We start from the raw sequence: 16,371 nt of genomic DNA, 5'->3' as shown, positions 1-16,371 counted from the left end.
TTATATCGTTATTTAAGCCTGACCCTGAGAGTAACATCGCCATGTTGCGATAAAATATATAACTAATATCTTGAGTGACAAAGTTAACTTTAAAACGAAAATGTAAAAGGCGCTCCCAACATACTTTTTTTTGCTTTCCTGGTCAAGCTATTGAAACACAAAAGACCAGTATTTAGGACCGTGATTTAACAATATAAATAAATATATAACTTACGTAGTGCGTATAATTATTATCTGTAAATATATAATGACAATTGTTAACACTTTAATTACATAAATATCCAATTAGAACCAAGCATTCAACATAAAAAGGCAATTAGCAATATATTTTTCGTCTTTAAAACAAAACACATTAACATATTACGGACTTTTAATCTAATAGCAGTTTTAAACAATTATAACTGCATTTAAATATTATATGAAGTAAATGCGAAAGTAAACTTTGTATTTAATAACTAAATGCAACCAACAACCGACTTTAGCACTTACCCTAATTATATTATTTTGCATTAAGCGTTCGTTGCAAGTTAGTTGAAAGGAAATGGTATTGCAAAAGCCGGCGAAGTGAGTACACGCACTTAGGGTTCCGCAGGATGGTAGAGACAAAAACTCTGTGTCGAATACACAAATTAGTCATATTATGATATTAAGAAATGTTTACGTATTCGATATTTTTTTTATTTGTTCAAGGCAAAGTGACCCCACTGGTGGTGAGTAGCGCAGGGTTTAATAAAATGTCGACTGCCGGGAGATGATTAAATCCGCAGTTGACATAATTATGCCGGCCTATTGGAACCGGATATGCACAAGAAGATCTCGGACGCGGCATATTTACGTGGCCCACTGTGGCGGGTTTTGACCCCTTCTATACGGTGGTAGCTATTTGACGGATATAAATATATCCTAATACCAGCAAGTAGTTATTTCGATGTTTTAGCAGTAAATGGAAAAATTCATGAACGGATTCGGAGAGAAAATGGCCATTATCATCATTTAAACCATTGATAAACTATAATTTTTCTATCGACGTATTTGCTAGTAAAATTCACATTTTTTAAAATTTTGGTTCATCAACCCTCATATTTTGATTCCGTCATGGTCGATTAAGCGCCCATTATTACACTCTCATTTTTATTATTCAAAGAGGGTAGCAACTAGTGAATTCTCACTTAAATTTAAGTTACTTGCTCATATAAATTGATTGCAACTGATTAACATAAAAAATATGGGTAGAGAAACAACAAAATATACAAAGAAATTTTTATTAAAACTGCATACATTTTGGTCCTTACGTAATTGACTTAGCAACCTATGTTAATTGCAATACGGTTTCTTTAGCTGAAGTAAAAGATTTGTTCGGATAGCGATGATTACGATATAAATTAAAGTGAACCAAATAGGTTCTACATTAATAATATGAGTCCTGTATTATATACTGTCCCACTGCTGAGCATGGTCGTCCTATACCTCTGAGAGAGTTCAAGTCTTAGTACACCACGCTGGCCTAGAGCGGGTTGGCAGACTTCTCATCCCTTAGAAATTATGATGAATTTCTTAGATATGCAGGTTCCCTTCTTCGTTAAAGCAAGCGATAAATCACACAGAATATACACATAACTTTACAAAAATGAGGTGCGTGCCCTTAGGCTTTGAATCTGCGTATATTCGTCTCGGCAGTCCACTCCACTCCCAACTAGGCTATCGCTGCTTTTTTAGCTTCTACATAGAAAATATAAAATTGTACCAGATAGATCTCTCTCGGAGGCGGGGGTCCCGTCTGTGTAGGTAATACTACAAAATTTATTTCAATACAACTTTGTGACAGCGATGTCGTATTCTGGTTTGGAAAGTTTTATACCTAGTGTAATTATTATATAAGAAAAGTTATCATCTAATGTCTAAGGGTGATAATATTCTTTGCAGTCATTCGCTGGAGTATTGTAGCCATTGTTTACAGCCAGCCATAACGCGTACCACGCGGTTTGCTTGTTATGTCAGTTCACTCATAATAATATAATATCAGCCCTGACCTGTACTGTCCCACTGCTGAGCACGGGCATTCTCTCCTACTGAGAGGAATTATGGCTTAGTCTACCACGCTTGCCTAGTGCGGATTGGTAGACTAAACACACCCTCAAAATTCCTATAGAGAACTTCTCATGTATGCTGGTTTCCTTACGGTGTTTTTCTTCACCGTTAAAGTTTATTCACACAGAATACACAAATAACTTTAGAAAAATCAGAGGTATGTGCCCTTGGGATTTGAACCTACGGATATTCGTTTCGGTAGTCCGTTCCACCACCAACTAGGCCATTGCCGCTGTCATGTCAGTTGCATAATAAAAACTTGTATTCATAACATATATATTTTCATCGCGATTAGCGATTAATCCATTAAAACGGCTACAAACGGATGATTAAGCAGCGTTGTTACTTTGAATAACCCTTTATATTTGCCAAAAACGGCATCCCCTTTTAATGCTGTTCCTTTCAGTAACAAGAAGCGATTTGTTAAAGTGCAAAGAGGCAGGGGCGGAGTTATAGACCCGTAATAAAATACGTATTTAGTAGTTTATAGTTTTTAAAAGGGTGTAATCATTTTTATGTTCATAAATATATATGTATTGTTATTATACAGTTATATAGGTAATTCAAAACAGTAATTTTTTTGTGGTAATATAACATGCCTCGACTGTTGACGTTCTATTACGTGCGAACAATACCGCTCTAAGGTTCTGGGTTCGAATCTCTTAAAATCTCATGTCGCGCAAAGTGATTGAATTTTTTTCCCCCCATCAGTCCAGAATTTGAAATTAGTGACCGATATGGCGATAGGTTCGCCTCCAATCATATCATGGGACAGAACACACAGGTGAGAAATGGGTACCGTGGTTGCATCTCTACCTACCCCTTCGGAGATACAGGCGTGACACGATGTATAAGTGTGTATAAAATAAAAATCGTTCACCCAATTTCATCCCTGTGAAAAAAGAACACACTGCTAGCTCATTGCCATTACAACATCCCTTAAATCTAGGGGAGGGTTATTATGCAAAAAATATAAAAAATGTGCGCTCTGGCGAAAAATAACGATTAAATAGATAAGGGTGAGCAAAAATATTTCTTGTAAAATGAAATTAATTGGCCACTTAAGATCGAAATCTCAGCGAAGCGTAAATACAATCTGGCATTTTTCTCAGTCTGGCAACTTTAAGTTTGTTTTATTGCTTTTGTTCTCACATAAGTTTTAGAGTAAATAAAGTTAGAATGGGACTAGGGATAGTCAAAATCGCGTTGAATGTTACAATGAACTTATAGACAAATTATTTTATCTGTACTGGCATTGTGGATTGGATAAGTAAGCATGATGATTCTCGCATTGACCTTTTATTGGGAATATTAATGTTGTTGCATAAAATGAGTACATTTCCCGTAGTTTCCATAGTAGAAATATTATTTATAATAAAGGATCCTATCGAAGTAACAGCACAATAATTATTAGGTAATGCAGTTATTGACCTTATGTCATCTTTTATTAACACAAAATAACATTTATTTCATTAATAATAGTTCGTGATTTGTGATCTGTGTCCAAAGCCATAAACTTAAGTCCACTTAAGCCGTAATGGAAAAATACGAGCGATTTCAATTGAAGATCAATAGTGCCAATATTTTTAAACGACTGCGGCATTGTTCACAGAATGTTTTTTTTTATATTTACGTGACGAATTTAAAGCCTTCGGCGAGTTATCGAATGAGATTGATTCTTCGTATGACTGAGAAATGGGTAGTTACGGGTTCGATTCCTGAACCAGGCATTAATACAAGTGCGCAAGAATTTGATTGAATTTGAGTTTGTGTGACCTAAGATCCCACATACTTCTTGATATGGTTAAGAATTATATTTGCAACAAAGTTTGTTGCGCCTCTTGATGATCGCTCGAATTTTGCCGGCCTAATTTACTTGATATGCATACACCGACGGCTATAATTTTTTTTCATCGAGTTTTTAACCGTGTATAACTATACAGTCATAATAATATGGCAAAACTGAGCAGTGATCCATCAGGATTTGGCCACTTTAAAAATTGTTTTAATTATAAAAAAACATATATATTTTTTGACGCAATGAACTCAGCGTACTTTGTCATTAATCATTTAAATATTTCTATTTATCATTAAATTTCATTCAATCATTTAATTAGCTAATTCCTTTTAATTAAATTATAATACCGAATGTACACAATTTTACCTTCTATAATTGCATACGTCTACGAAGATGTATTTGCGACGTAGGACACGCAGGTACTTACTATTACCAATCTTACGTCTTTACAAAAAATGTAAATACCACAAAACAAACGCAACAACGACAAATACCGTATGCCTCTAAAAATAATCATGATGTTGACTGTTAATGTTTCCGAGCTCAGTGTCAGCACAAATCGACCGGCTGTGTAGCGCCGCGCACGCGTCTCGATGTAAAAAAGGCGGGAAAGTGATAGTGTTGAAAATGGCGACGCTTATATTATCTGTGGTCTGCGTTTTGTTTATTAGAGGTGAGTTTTATATGCGTTAATTGTTTTTGGTTCGGTTAATTTGCTTAATTTATAGATGTTTATATTATGTATGGTAGTTTTTTTAAGTTACGGATATTAAGATATCCATTTTGGTTATTTGTTTATAAGAAAAAAGGATTTTATATATTATAAATTAGGCACTTAGTATTTTTTGTTTAATTTATTTGAAATATATTTTCTGGAAACTTGTACTTTAATAACATAGACAAACTTTATTTATTATTATTTCTTTTTTTGACCATAATAAGGATAATACTGATCTTACAAATCTATTGCTCGTTTTAGTAATATTTTAGTTTTACTAGTACCTATTGTGATAAGGCCTTCAGCCATAGGTACTTATACATATTTCCTATAATAAAGTTAATAAAATCGATACCCAATTTAACCACTCGTACACAGTGTAGCATCGAAATAAAATAATTCTTTGGAAAGGGCCCAAAAGTTTTGTAGATCATGCCCTACAAAGTCACAAATATGACCTCTACAGACTTTAACTTATGCACTTATGATTTTTCTAGTAACTACTTTTCGATAATTAAAGTTTTCGGCTGATTCTTAAGTCAGCCTGTGATGATTACTAATTCTTTTTATATAAATAAACTAGCGACCCGCCCCGGCTTCGAATAGGTGCAATATTTCTCCACTATTTAATGGATGTTATTATACATATAAACCTTCCTCTTGACTCACTCTATTTATTAAAAAAAACCGCATCAAAATCCGTTGCGTTGTTTTAAAGATTTAAGCATACATAAATAGGGACAGAGAAAGCGACTTTGTTTTATACAATGTAGTGATGATATATTTTTGTTTACTATAAGAAACAATATGCACACACTTCACGCCTTTGTCCCCGAAAGGGTAAGGAGGTGCAATCAGAACACGCACCTTTTGCCTGAGTATATCGCCACATGATGTGATAGGAGGCGAGCCTATCGCTAAATCAGGCTCACACTGACTTCAAGCTAATACTGAGCAAAAGACCCAATATCACTTTTGTTGGCTTATGACTATATTTAAATGAAATTGAGTAAGATTTCTTGAATTTACATTTATTAATTCGTACGCTAAACGGTACCTACAATATATTTTGACACACGGAAGACAACGCCACACGGCGAATATGAAAAGAAAACGTTTACAAAGACACCTTTAAATACACAATATATATTAAATACGTTTATAAATATATTATACAAACCTTTAAATTTATCTTTATTCAACAACTTTGACCGATGTGGTATTCAACCCCGGGATCTTAGACATGTACCGCGTTATACAACTACGCCATCAAGGCAGTCAAAACAAACATATTCTTCTTACTACGCAGGATATTATGACGCATTCGTAACTACCTTTTCCGTCGAGTCGCAATCATTTGTCCCTTATGTTGGTAAAAATATAATTACACAAATTTAAACTTAGCTCATTGTGTCAAGGTTGAAGTTATTTAACAAATAATTAACACACGATATACGGGGGGGCGGCGATAGCCTAGTTGGGTGTGGAACGGACTGCCGAGACGAATGTCCGCAGGTTCAAATCCCAAGGGCACACACCTCTGACTTTTCTAAAAAATCATGTGTGTATTCTTTGTGAATTTATCGTTCGCTTTAACGTTTAAAGAAAACATCGTGAGGAAACCTGCACATCTGAGAAGTTCTCTATAGCAATTTCGAAGGTGTGTGAAGTCTACCAATCCGCACTAGGCCAGCGTGGTGGACTAAGGCCTAATCCCTCTCAGTAGTAGAGGAGGCCCATGCTCAGCAGTGGGCAAGTATAATCCAGGGCTGATATTATTATTATTATTATTTTATACGAGGGGGGGGGGGTGACGAATTACGTATCAAATAGCGGAACCTTCCCCCCGCTCACCCTATATGAGACACTTATCTGTAACCCATATTGATCATTAAACAAACCAAGTCGAATCAATTGAAAAACAAAACAAAAAAACACACGATGTTTACACATATATGGCTTACGTTCTTCTTTTTTTTTCGTCCGATATCCCCCACCGCAGAGATATGGCTTCTCTGACTGTGATGGACGAGTTCCGGCTCTTTTTTAAGCAGTTTTAATATCTATTAAGTTATATATGACACTGTATTGAGTTCATCGCGTTATGTGTAGTACAGAAAAAAAACTATAACCAAACTTGATATTTGGTAGTACATTGGACTTAAAGTTAAGTCGCCTTCCTCCAATCATTAACTAATACAAAACATAAATATGTTTAGTAATGACGTCATATCCTATTAAGTCTATCGCTAGAATGCCATTCCCATACATGAGGTTAACGATAAAGATAGTAGAAAGGCATCTTAATTTATTTTTGCTTTGAATGACGAGAAGAGCTGGTCTTGTTCGCCTGATAGTAAGCGATACGATCGCTCATATACAGTAGAAACACCATCTAACACCTTGAATTACAAAGTAGCTTGTATACAGTAGAAACACAATCTAACACCTTGAATTACAAAGTATTGTCTGGTATTCCACTGCGCTTGCTATTCCGAGACATGAGATGTTAAGTCATATTATGTTCAGTAGTTGCTCAAGCTTCGGCAATTGGTCTGGTTTCGCAAATGTTTCTGGACCTTTTTCTTGTATAAATACTGTACACAGTTATATCAAATTAATTAACTTACAATGCCGACGACGTTTTTTTGACCGATGACGAAATAATTGTAAATTCATCGATCGTTACTCGGCTCTTAGGGTTTACTTCGAAAAACGAAATCCGTAGTTTCGGATGACGGATCGCACATTTTGGTACTACGAAGTGTTACGGATCCGATGACGGATTTGACGACGGATCCGATCGGTTCATCGCAATATTTAAGACATGGAATTTGTAAAAACTTATACCATCCCTTTTTAAAACCATCTGCGAGAATGAAGTTTCACTGCTTTCTCCAAAAAAAATATACGGAATATTGATCCTACCACTAAGGTAAGCTACAGAACTGTGACGGATCCGAAGTAATTTGATAGTAGAATTAAATCCGAAGTTCGTCGTTTCTTCGTTTCGGACTGACGTTTCGACGTTCGTTTTTCGGAGTAGACCCTCTTGTACGTACTACGGCACCATTAAGACGAGGCCAAGTTTTTGTAGAACTTTGTCGAAGTTAATTACACGCTAATGTAGTACCTATATAGTGGCAAAATTAATTAGCTAAAGTAAAAAATATAAACTATTATTTCCCTTTTAACGAGATTTAAAAGATTTGACGTGTATATATTTTTAAGCCCTTTTAGGATTCAAATCCTAGGCAAAACATGTTTCCTATCTCTCATAATAACACAGAATCATCGAGGAATCAAACTCATCCTACTATTCACAGCCCTACAGGGAGCTTCTAAACAAAGAGCAATGCATACCCTAACCAGGAAATTAAAAAACCTCGCCATGTTGTGGTAAAATATTTTACTGACAACGTTAATTTAAACGCAAAACTGACCCCCGTAAAGTGAGTTTTTATTGCCCTATTCATGCTATAGCAGACATTTTAAGACATAGAAAACAAAAACAAATGATTGATATTAAACGAGTCAGTCTTAATTATTAAACTTAGAATCATATTGTTTTAATTATTTCTAAAAGTTAAAATGTTTCTAGCAATAACCCTTATCACTGTCAGACTAAAATTTTCTGATATTTTATATGAACGTCGCATAATAAATTGTACGTGAAACTTTGATGTAACATTAAACATAATATTTGATATTTTTGTTCACTAAACTGATTAGCCAAAGATTAAACTCTAGGTTGTACGTTTTATAGCACACCAGAGAGTCTACTTCGAAAAACGAAATCAGAAACGACGGATCGCACGTTTTGTTACTACAAAGTGTTACGGATACGATGACGGATTTGTTGACGGATCCGATGACGGATTCGTTGACGGATCCGATCCGTTCATCGCAATATTTCAAACATGGAATTTGTAGGAATTTATAGGGTTTCACCATTCCTTTTTAAAGCCATCTGCGAGGAATAACTTCCACTGTCTTTCTCAAAAAATAAAATAAAATACGGGGAATTGATCCTACCAGTAGAGTCAAATCATCATCATCGCATTAGTTTCAACTGTTATGGTGTTATAATATATGTATAAATAAATAAATAAATCCGAAGTTCGATGTTTGTTCGTTTCGGACCAACGTTTCGATGTTCGTTTTTCGAAGTAGACTCTCTGCACTAGGCCAGCTTGGTAAACTAATTCTTAAACCATTTCAGTAGTATTAGAGGAGGCCCGTACACAGAAGTGGGTCATTTTGACATTGCGTTATTAAATGAAACCACATACTTATTTCTTTAAAATAACATTACAATAAGTTACTCGAACCGTAAATGTAACATAACAAAATGTAAGTGTCGAACAAGATAAATATCAATAAAAAGTAATTTTAATTCTAAACGTTTTATGCCACTACTATTACTCTAAGAGATTTCATCGCTGGGGAGACGTCACACTTCCAGTGAGATATACGCTTATGCATACACCATATTCTCACTAAACTACAAATAATAATAAAAAAAAACTAATATAAATCCAGGATTTGTTGGTTAAAATATTCGTTATTCATGGATAATTTTTGACACAGTAATAGCAGAGATAGAGACGCATATGTGGTTTCATTTAACACAAATTCAAAATGACTATGTATAATACAGAGTTGTCGTTATAATTAAGGTCTATGTCATGCCGCGTAGCGCCGGTATGTAGGCAATAATATCTATAATCCATTTTAATCTTGGTAGATTACTATTTTAACTGCTAAAACACAGTTGATGGTAGTTATTATTGATGAAAAAGGAAATTCAAGTTGGGCTGTTTCAGTCAATTGCCGAATACGAGAGTTTTTATTAGTCTCAATAAATCACTAATATATAGGGAATATATTATAAGCCTCCCAAAAACTAAACATAAAGTGTAAAATGTTGTTTCTAAAACAGATATTGAAAATCCAATCTTTATCAACGTCCACATTTTGGCATTTCTATTTTATATTTTTTACACAAACCACCGCATAATACGTTACAATTCTAAACCGTATTTCCGCGAAATACACTTTCGTGCGCATTTTATTGTGGCCGGTAAATGAGAAGTGAACCTCGAAAATGGAACTGTCAAATTGTACAAGCTCTACACAGTAAACTTTATTCAGCTCAATTTTCATAGTGTCGATCAAACTAAAAACCATTTGAAGCGTTCATGTCTGACAACGTAACCACATGAAATAACCATGTGTCAAATGTCAACTGTTTGGTTAAAAACACGTAGCGCACTTTTGTAGGTACACTAAAAATATAGGTGGAAAGTTAGTTTATACTATTGCTCGCGGCCGTAGCGGATAAATCTTTTTCGATTTAAAATGTAGCCTTCCGAATGCTGTGTTGATTTATTACAGATAATTTCTGTCGACCAACATATAAGAAATTAAATTAAGAAGTAGAGTGCCTTAGGCATCGATCCGTTAGTATATTCATTATTTTATTGCTTTCCTTTGCCTAGCGTAGTCTAATTTCAAAATGTATGTCTAATGCATTTAGACTCCCAACAACGGATTACATCGATCATATGTATCGACATAAATGTCTTGAGGTTTCCTTAGACCTCGCATTCTTTGCTTATAAGTTGACTGCCATATATTTAAACACTTGAAGGATGTTTAATATTTACAAATATAGCAAATTATGTTGCACATTAAACACAGGAAGCGCTATTAGCTAATAAAAAATGACCATTCTGTGAAGGTCAGACAAGATCAAACGATTATCTTTTAAATGTTTATGATATTAAGAATGTGGACAAACCGATGCAACAGGATCGATTTTTTTACGTTTTTCAATCGTCAAGATCGGAATTAAACATTATTATCATTTCCTTTGCAAAGGAGAATGCCCATTTTTGTATGAAAGTTGGGCTACGCTTGCGTCTGTACAAAACCTTCACTAAACTATAGGGAATATATCCTAAGTCTTATACAAATTGAAAACAATTGGATATTCGATGGGAGTTCGGAGTAATTAGAATTTTTATAACTCGGTTATTTTGAGGTTAAGTATGGACTGCAATAATGTACGGTAGAAAGTAACTACGTGCCTGATTAAGTTCCGTATTGCAGTACCTAGTTAATATGGCTATAAACAATTATTTGACATTTTTTTCACTTAGCTTTAATCGCCCTTATAAGAAACTAATAGGTATTAACATATCTGACGAGACGAAGCTCCAATAAGACTTCCAAGGTAGTATGGCGGAATATTAGTTTTTGCACTGAGCATATACTACCCGACCCTTTGTGTAAGTACATATTTTTCTGACTTATGACTTATTCTATTACGTGGATTAACTTAATCTTTATTTTCACCTACCATTATCTCATTTCAATATGGCGTCAACACATATTGTGGAATAGATTCAGCTTAGTTTTTATGACCGGCCGCATGTCAGACGCCAACCCTCTTTGGAGGATTCCGATCCCAGGCAAGTCATGTCAGAAACACCGTGATAAAATGTTGCTTGGCCAGGAAATCGAACAGGAACCCAGGAACTAACTTCACAGCCTGATTAGGCTAATAGTTACTTATCGTAGGAAAAGAAAAATAGAACAAGAAATACGAAATCCGATGTATATTTTTATATAGATGTGTATTTTTGATAGATATGGCTTCCCAGAAAACAGACAAGAACTTAATGTGGCCGCAACACGCTTATAATACTGCTGAAGTGAGTGAATGACTTCTTGCAGTGCTGGTCGGGTCATGTCATGTCGTTGTTGTCTGTGAACCTCTCTATTAACTGATCTCCAGCAGGCAGCACAAATTCATTCCAGCCTTGAAACCTAAAATATAATGTAAAAGTTGAGTAAACATGTTCAGATTATTATTATTGTTAAACTGTTTTCTTTAGTTTTTGCAAGATTTTTCCCACATTGTGGGTAGGTTAATAACAATCTACATAACTTACAAACTGGATAGCTTGTCTAAGAAATATACTTATCGTTGCTGTGGCACCGCAATGGTGCAGTTAATACACCGTCGGGATATGTCGTCTCGATTAACTGTCCTGGGTCTAGGCTCTAGACGATATTGTGTTGCTAACTAAAAGCCTTCCGTCTCAAAGTTCGGAACAGACACTATACACCTTGTTTCTTAACGGTGGATTTCTTGACCCAACATTAAAATACATAAGAATAATACTCCGATCTTGAGTAAAATATTTTAATAATGAAATATTTTCATTCTGACAAATCTAAAGTGTCAAAATGTCATTAATTTCAGTTGCCAGTGTAATAAAAATCAGTACCCATATATTCATTTAATTAAAAATAAAGTCCAGACATGTTTTAGCTGACTTTAGTATTTCTGTCAATGCAAGTACAAGTCGCCATTTGTTTGTTTTTAGAAGGATTAATATTTTATTTTTTTTACCAGCTATTTGGAGTTTGGTCATAATTATGAAGTAAAATATATTTTTTATAACAATATTTTTGTTTAATGAATAATATATTTAATCCATATATTATAGATTCAAGTACATAATACATTAATTGTACATTAATTGTGCATATTAACTTTTTTATTCCATTTAAAAGGGGAATTAGTTATAAATTGGTATCAATTCGCCATATTGGCAGTAAATTATCCGGTGTTTGATTTGCAACAATTAAACAACTTTTTTTTTCATATCTTTAAAACCCCTATTTGCTCATGACTGAAATAAATACAAATGAAGTAATAATTAAAATTACGATTTTACATGGTTATTTGGTTAAGACGCATGACTGACGCAAAGATAGCCTGGTTTTGGGCATTGTCCTTTGTAATATCCTTTTACATTTCCGCTCATATTTCAAACTATAAATACATTTAGATTCCGTTAAAACTGGGGCTTATCCAACAATAGCATACACTAACAAATGAAATTTCGCGCGGTGCGGAGTCCTTAATGCCGAAATATTAATTGTGCCGCTGTGCACAATTAATTTTTCGCTGTTTTACGTCCTATTTACAACCACCATGACACCAATAATGGTGGCACATAATTTTAGGAATTGGTAGCGTGACGTCGGTTAACAAGCTCAACTAGTCGCTGACCGAACGCATCAAATTGTCGTTTCGATGCACGCGTCCCGAGAGTGTTGTCACGCTTGTATCCTATATTAATGTTTGTATGTTGGATTATTTTAGATTTTGGAAACAGATATTGAATGATAATTAAAATGCTTGTTCATCCTACAGCGTTTTTATTAATACGTATAGTGTAGGTACTTCACTACTGCATTTGAATTTGTTTATTAAATGTTTGTAACAAAACCTTAATTTACTATTCCTGTTCAAATAAATCAAGTAAATATCATGTGGTATATAAGTAGGTATTGTATATTGCATGCCTCTTTCATACGAGACGAGGTAGTCACTCGCCAGATTGCTAGTGCAATAACAACCATTAACACCATTTAAAACCTTGAATTATAAATCCCATGCCCGCAATTTACGGTATTGTAAAATCCCAGTATTGGATTATTGAAAGAGCTAAAATTCCAAGAACCATTCCACTTTCCTCAGCGTCTTGCTCACCTATCCATTAAACTATAAACCTCTAAAGCACGAGTTCTGCGGAGGTGTCTAACACATTGTCAGGTGATTAAACAAATTGTTTTGATGTGGGCGTAATATTCTAACTTGAAATACGCTTAAATGTCGAGGTTAGTTAAATGTTGAATCATGAACGATGTTGGTAGAACTATAATTTATCGAGTATGAAATATAATATTACTAAATTATAAGTGAAGTTTTTAAATAGAGACATTGGCTAATAGCCCAGGTATTTATCATACTCACAACATATATAGTTTGCCTGCTAGCAATCTAAGCTCATTCAAATTAATAAAATAGAAATTTGTTGCTTTAAATAAGTACCCCTTTTAAAACTTTATAAGGGAATTATACTATGGTCGATTCCCTTATAAAGTTTTAATAGTTTATTAATTATTAACTGCAATACGTGTGACCATAGTAATACCGAAAACCCTTGCAATAATTATTTAAAACCTTGTGACCTATTTTAAATCTTAAGTTACCAAAGCGTTCAGGAAAATCCGACTAAGTTTAGTAACTAAAATCGTTGGGTCGCTCACACTAACTGTTCGTAGACTTTAAGACCTAACTGCCAGCTTATTCCAAATGTCGGGAGTCGTAAAGTCAAGTGTCAGAATGAATGACGTAACCAGCTAAAATGTTTTATTTTTCACGCCGTGCTGTACTTGAAGTGACTTAAAAAATATTTTTAACCAATTGAAATATTGCTACTCTTTATAGGTACATTTGTTTGTCTTGTTATTCAGTTGTTTTTATAAAGTTTATTAAGTAGCTTTTTTTATTGCGATGTCGGGAAATGAGCAAGCGGTCTGTCTGATGGTAAACAGCATCCGCCGCCTATGTATATTGCAATGCCAGACACACAGCTAAGTCGTTGCCTACCGTGAATAGCTCCCAAAAAGTCTTTGGATTGACATGATCAAAGTGTATATGATATAAAACATGATCAAAAACCGACCGAGGTTCGTTATGAGTCGCTTTTCTGAGTCAACCAGAATGTATTATTATAAGATTCGGAATCCCTAAGATATCCCAAATAAGACCCACTATATATATTCCGAGACTAAATATATAAGTCGATCAAGGACATGGTCTATACGAGAGCCAATTTATATCGAAATCCGTTGAGCAGTTTCTGCGTTTTCTTCTAGAAAACTTTCAATCGTCCGAATAATCGTGAGATGAGTTATAGGGATTTCAAACCATTCAAAGCCGGTTCAAATTTGTTACCTAACGCTGAGTAAATCGCTATAGAATACAACTATTGATTTCTTGAGCTGTTGAGTGAGCATAACCCAGACAGCCGCCTAAGTCCAAAAGTCAAATACTGATTTACCTTTATTAAACTTGAGATTCAACGTTTACTAAATTTATTCAATTGGATAATAAGACGTAACAGTTAAGGTCTGTCTTGGAAATACGTAGTAACGATGTCAAACAGATAAGACAGGAAGTGCATTAACACATTAAAATACTTGACATCGATAAAAAAATTAACTACGAATTGGGTAACCTTTTTTGTTGAAGTCGGGTAAATATAATCAATGTGCGATAGATGTAGAAAAAATATTACCTTCCACCTGCAGAAGTCCGATAAAAAGGTACCAACGGAATTAGATAATACAAAGATAATTTTTGAAATGGAGCAGTAAGGCTACTTTAATAATTGTAGCTAACGTTTCCAACTAACGTTTTCCCTTTGCCGTATATTCATTCTATAGTCAGTACATTACAAATCAAAATATCTTATGCTTCCCACATCATCCTCTATTTTATTTGTACCCATTAACGTAGACTCAAATCATGAAATACATTTACAAGCTTACATGAATACTAAAGCAAACGTTAAATCTACAGTCGAAACAAGGATTATTGGTGTAGATACTCTCATCAGACAGAATCACTATCCCAGTGTACAAAATAACTGGATTACTCGCCAGCTCATTCCGAAACGCCAGTCGCTTGGACCCGTAGATTAGTCACCGGATTTCCTAAACAGGTATGCTCAGTACATTGTATTCTACATTAGATAGTACTGCAAATACTAGAGTTAGTTTGTAGATATCTTAAAACATTCAGAAACGTCCGAGAGGTAAGAGTTTGTTTGGTATATTTTCGGTGCTAGTAGTTCTATTTTTTTTAAGGACTTTGTAGCCAGGGGACAACTGTATTTTGAAATACTGCGGTCTAATATATCTCACTATGATGTATAAAAATCAAATTAACAAAATCTTATTGCTAATAAATGCCATAATTCTCATGATAAGTTAAAATAAAAGAATTCATATGAGTCTCCATCGCCGGATATGTTCCAATAAACATCGATTCAATATCATTATTAAAAAATCAAACAAGAAAATCAGGCAAAAAATCTTGCGCTAAATGGTAAAACACTCTAATTGAGAGTTATCCTTACACTTGAAAACACTTTAACTCCAATTAATTAAATTGTTCGATATAAGAGCTATTCGACGTTTAAAGTTCACAGGGTTAAGAGGCCTTCAAGATATTTATAGTGTTAAAGCCAATTAATAAGTTTATTATAATGGAAAATCCCTGGGAGCTGCTTCAATTAGTAGCAAATGAGGTTTGATAATATTTATAGATATTGATGATCGTCATCGCTATTTCGAGTTGATGCTTTTATACAAGAATGTACTGAAAAAAATGTTTGCTAAAGTAAGCTTAGAAGAAAGCAATAAATTCTAGTTAGGATTGAAGAAAACCATCAATCATACTTCGGGAACTTTAAAAACAATGCAATATACTATTTTCATCAAATTAAGACCTCTATTTACTCTTAGCAACTAAATAGGGGTCATGTTATTTTGTAAATATTTATATTCATAATCAAAATTCAGTTTTATATTGTAAAGTATCCTTCGTCTTCTAGGAACTCTCAAAATGTAAGCAAAACTTACTCTCTAGATTTGTGATTGACGTCAAACTAACATGTTACCTCAAAGACTCTTGATACATGATATTCAAATAGTTTAATAAATATTTACAAGCCTTAACAATGTGGTGCGGAGTTCACGGCCAAAATAATGTAATGGTGTAATACTGGGTTGCAGCTGGTTTCGACAGGAATTTGCGAAATAGCTTCGACACCTGCATCTAGCTCTGAATCTCAAAATTTAAACTTGGAATTGGGAAATATTTGAAGCTATTCTA

At 34.2% G+C, this 16,371-nt stretch overlaps 1 protein-coding gene across 1 annotated transcript in view; it reads left to right on the top strand.

Annotated features, from left to right (window-relative positions):
- Nucleotides 1-4,452: 4,452 nt before the first annotated feature.
- Nucleotides 4,453-16,371, top strand: part of LOC115452816 (fasciclin-2) — a 28,698-nt gene continuing 16,779 nt past the window's right edge. Inside the window, exon 1 of the mRNA XM_030181430.2 lies at nucleotides 4,453-4,559. Coding sequence (XP_030037290.2) covers nucleotides 4,514-4,559 — 46 coding nt within the window. The 5' untranslated portion in view covers nucleotides 4,453-4,513. The remainder of the gene's footprint in view (nucleotides 4,560-16,371) is intronic.

The sequence above is a fragment of the Manduca sexta genome, chromosome 11 (genome assembly GCF_014839805.1).
Source record: "Manduca sexta isolate Smith_Timp_Sample1 chromosome 11, JHU_Msex_v1.0, whole genome shotgun sequence".
In the NCBI taxonomy this organism is placed as follows: domain Eukaryota; kingdom Metazoa; phylum Arthropoda; class Insecta; order Lepidoptera; family Sphingidae; genus Manduca; species Manduca sexta.
This window is presented reverse-complemented; position numbering and strand designations above follow the sequence as displayed.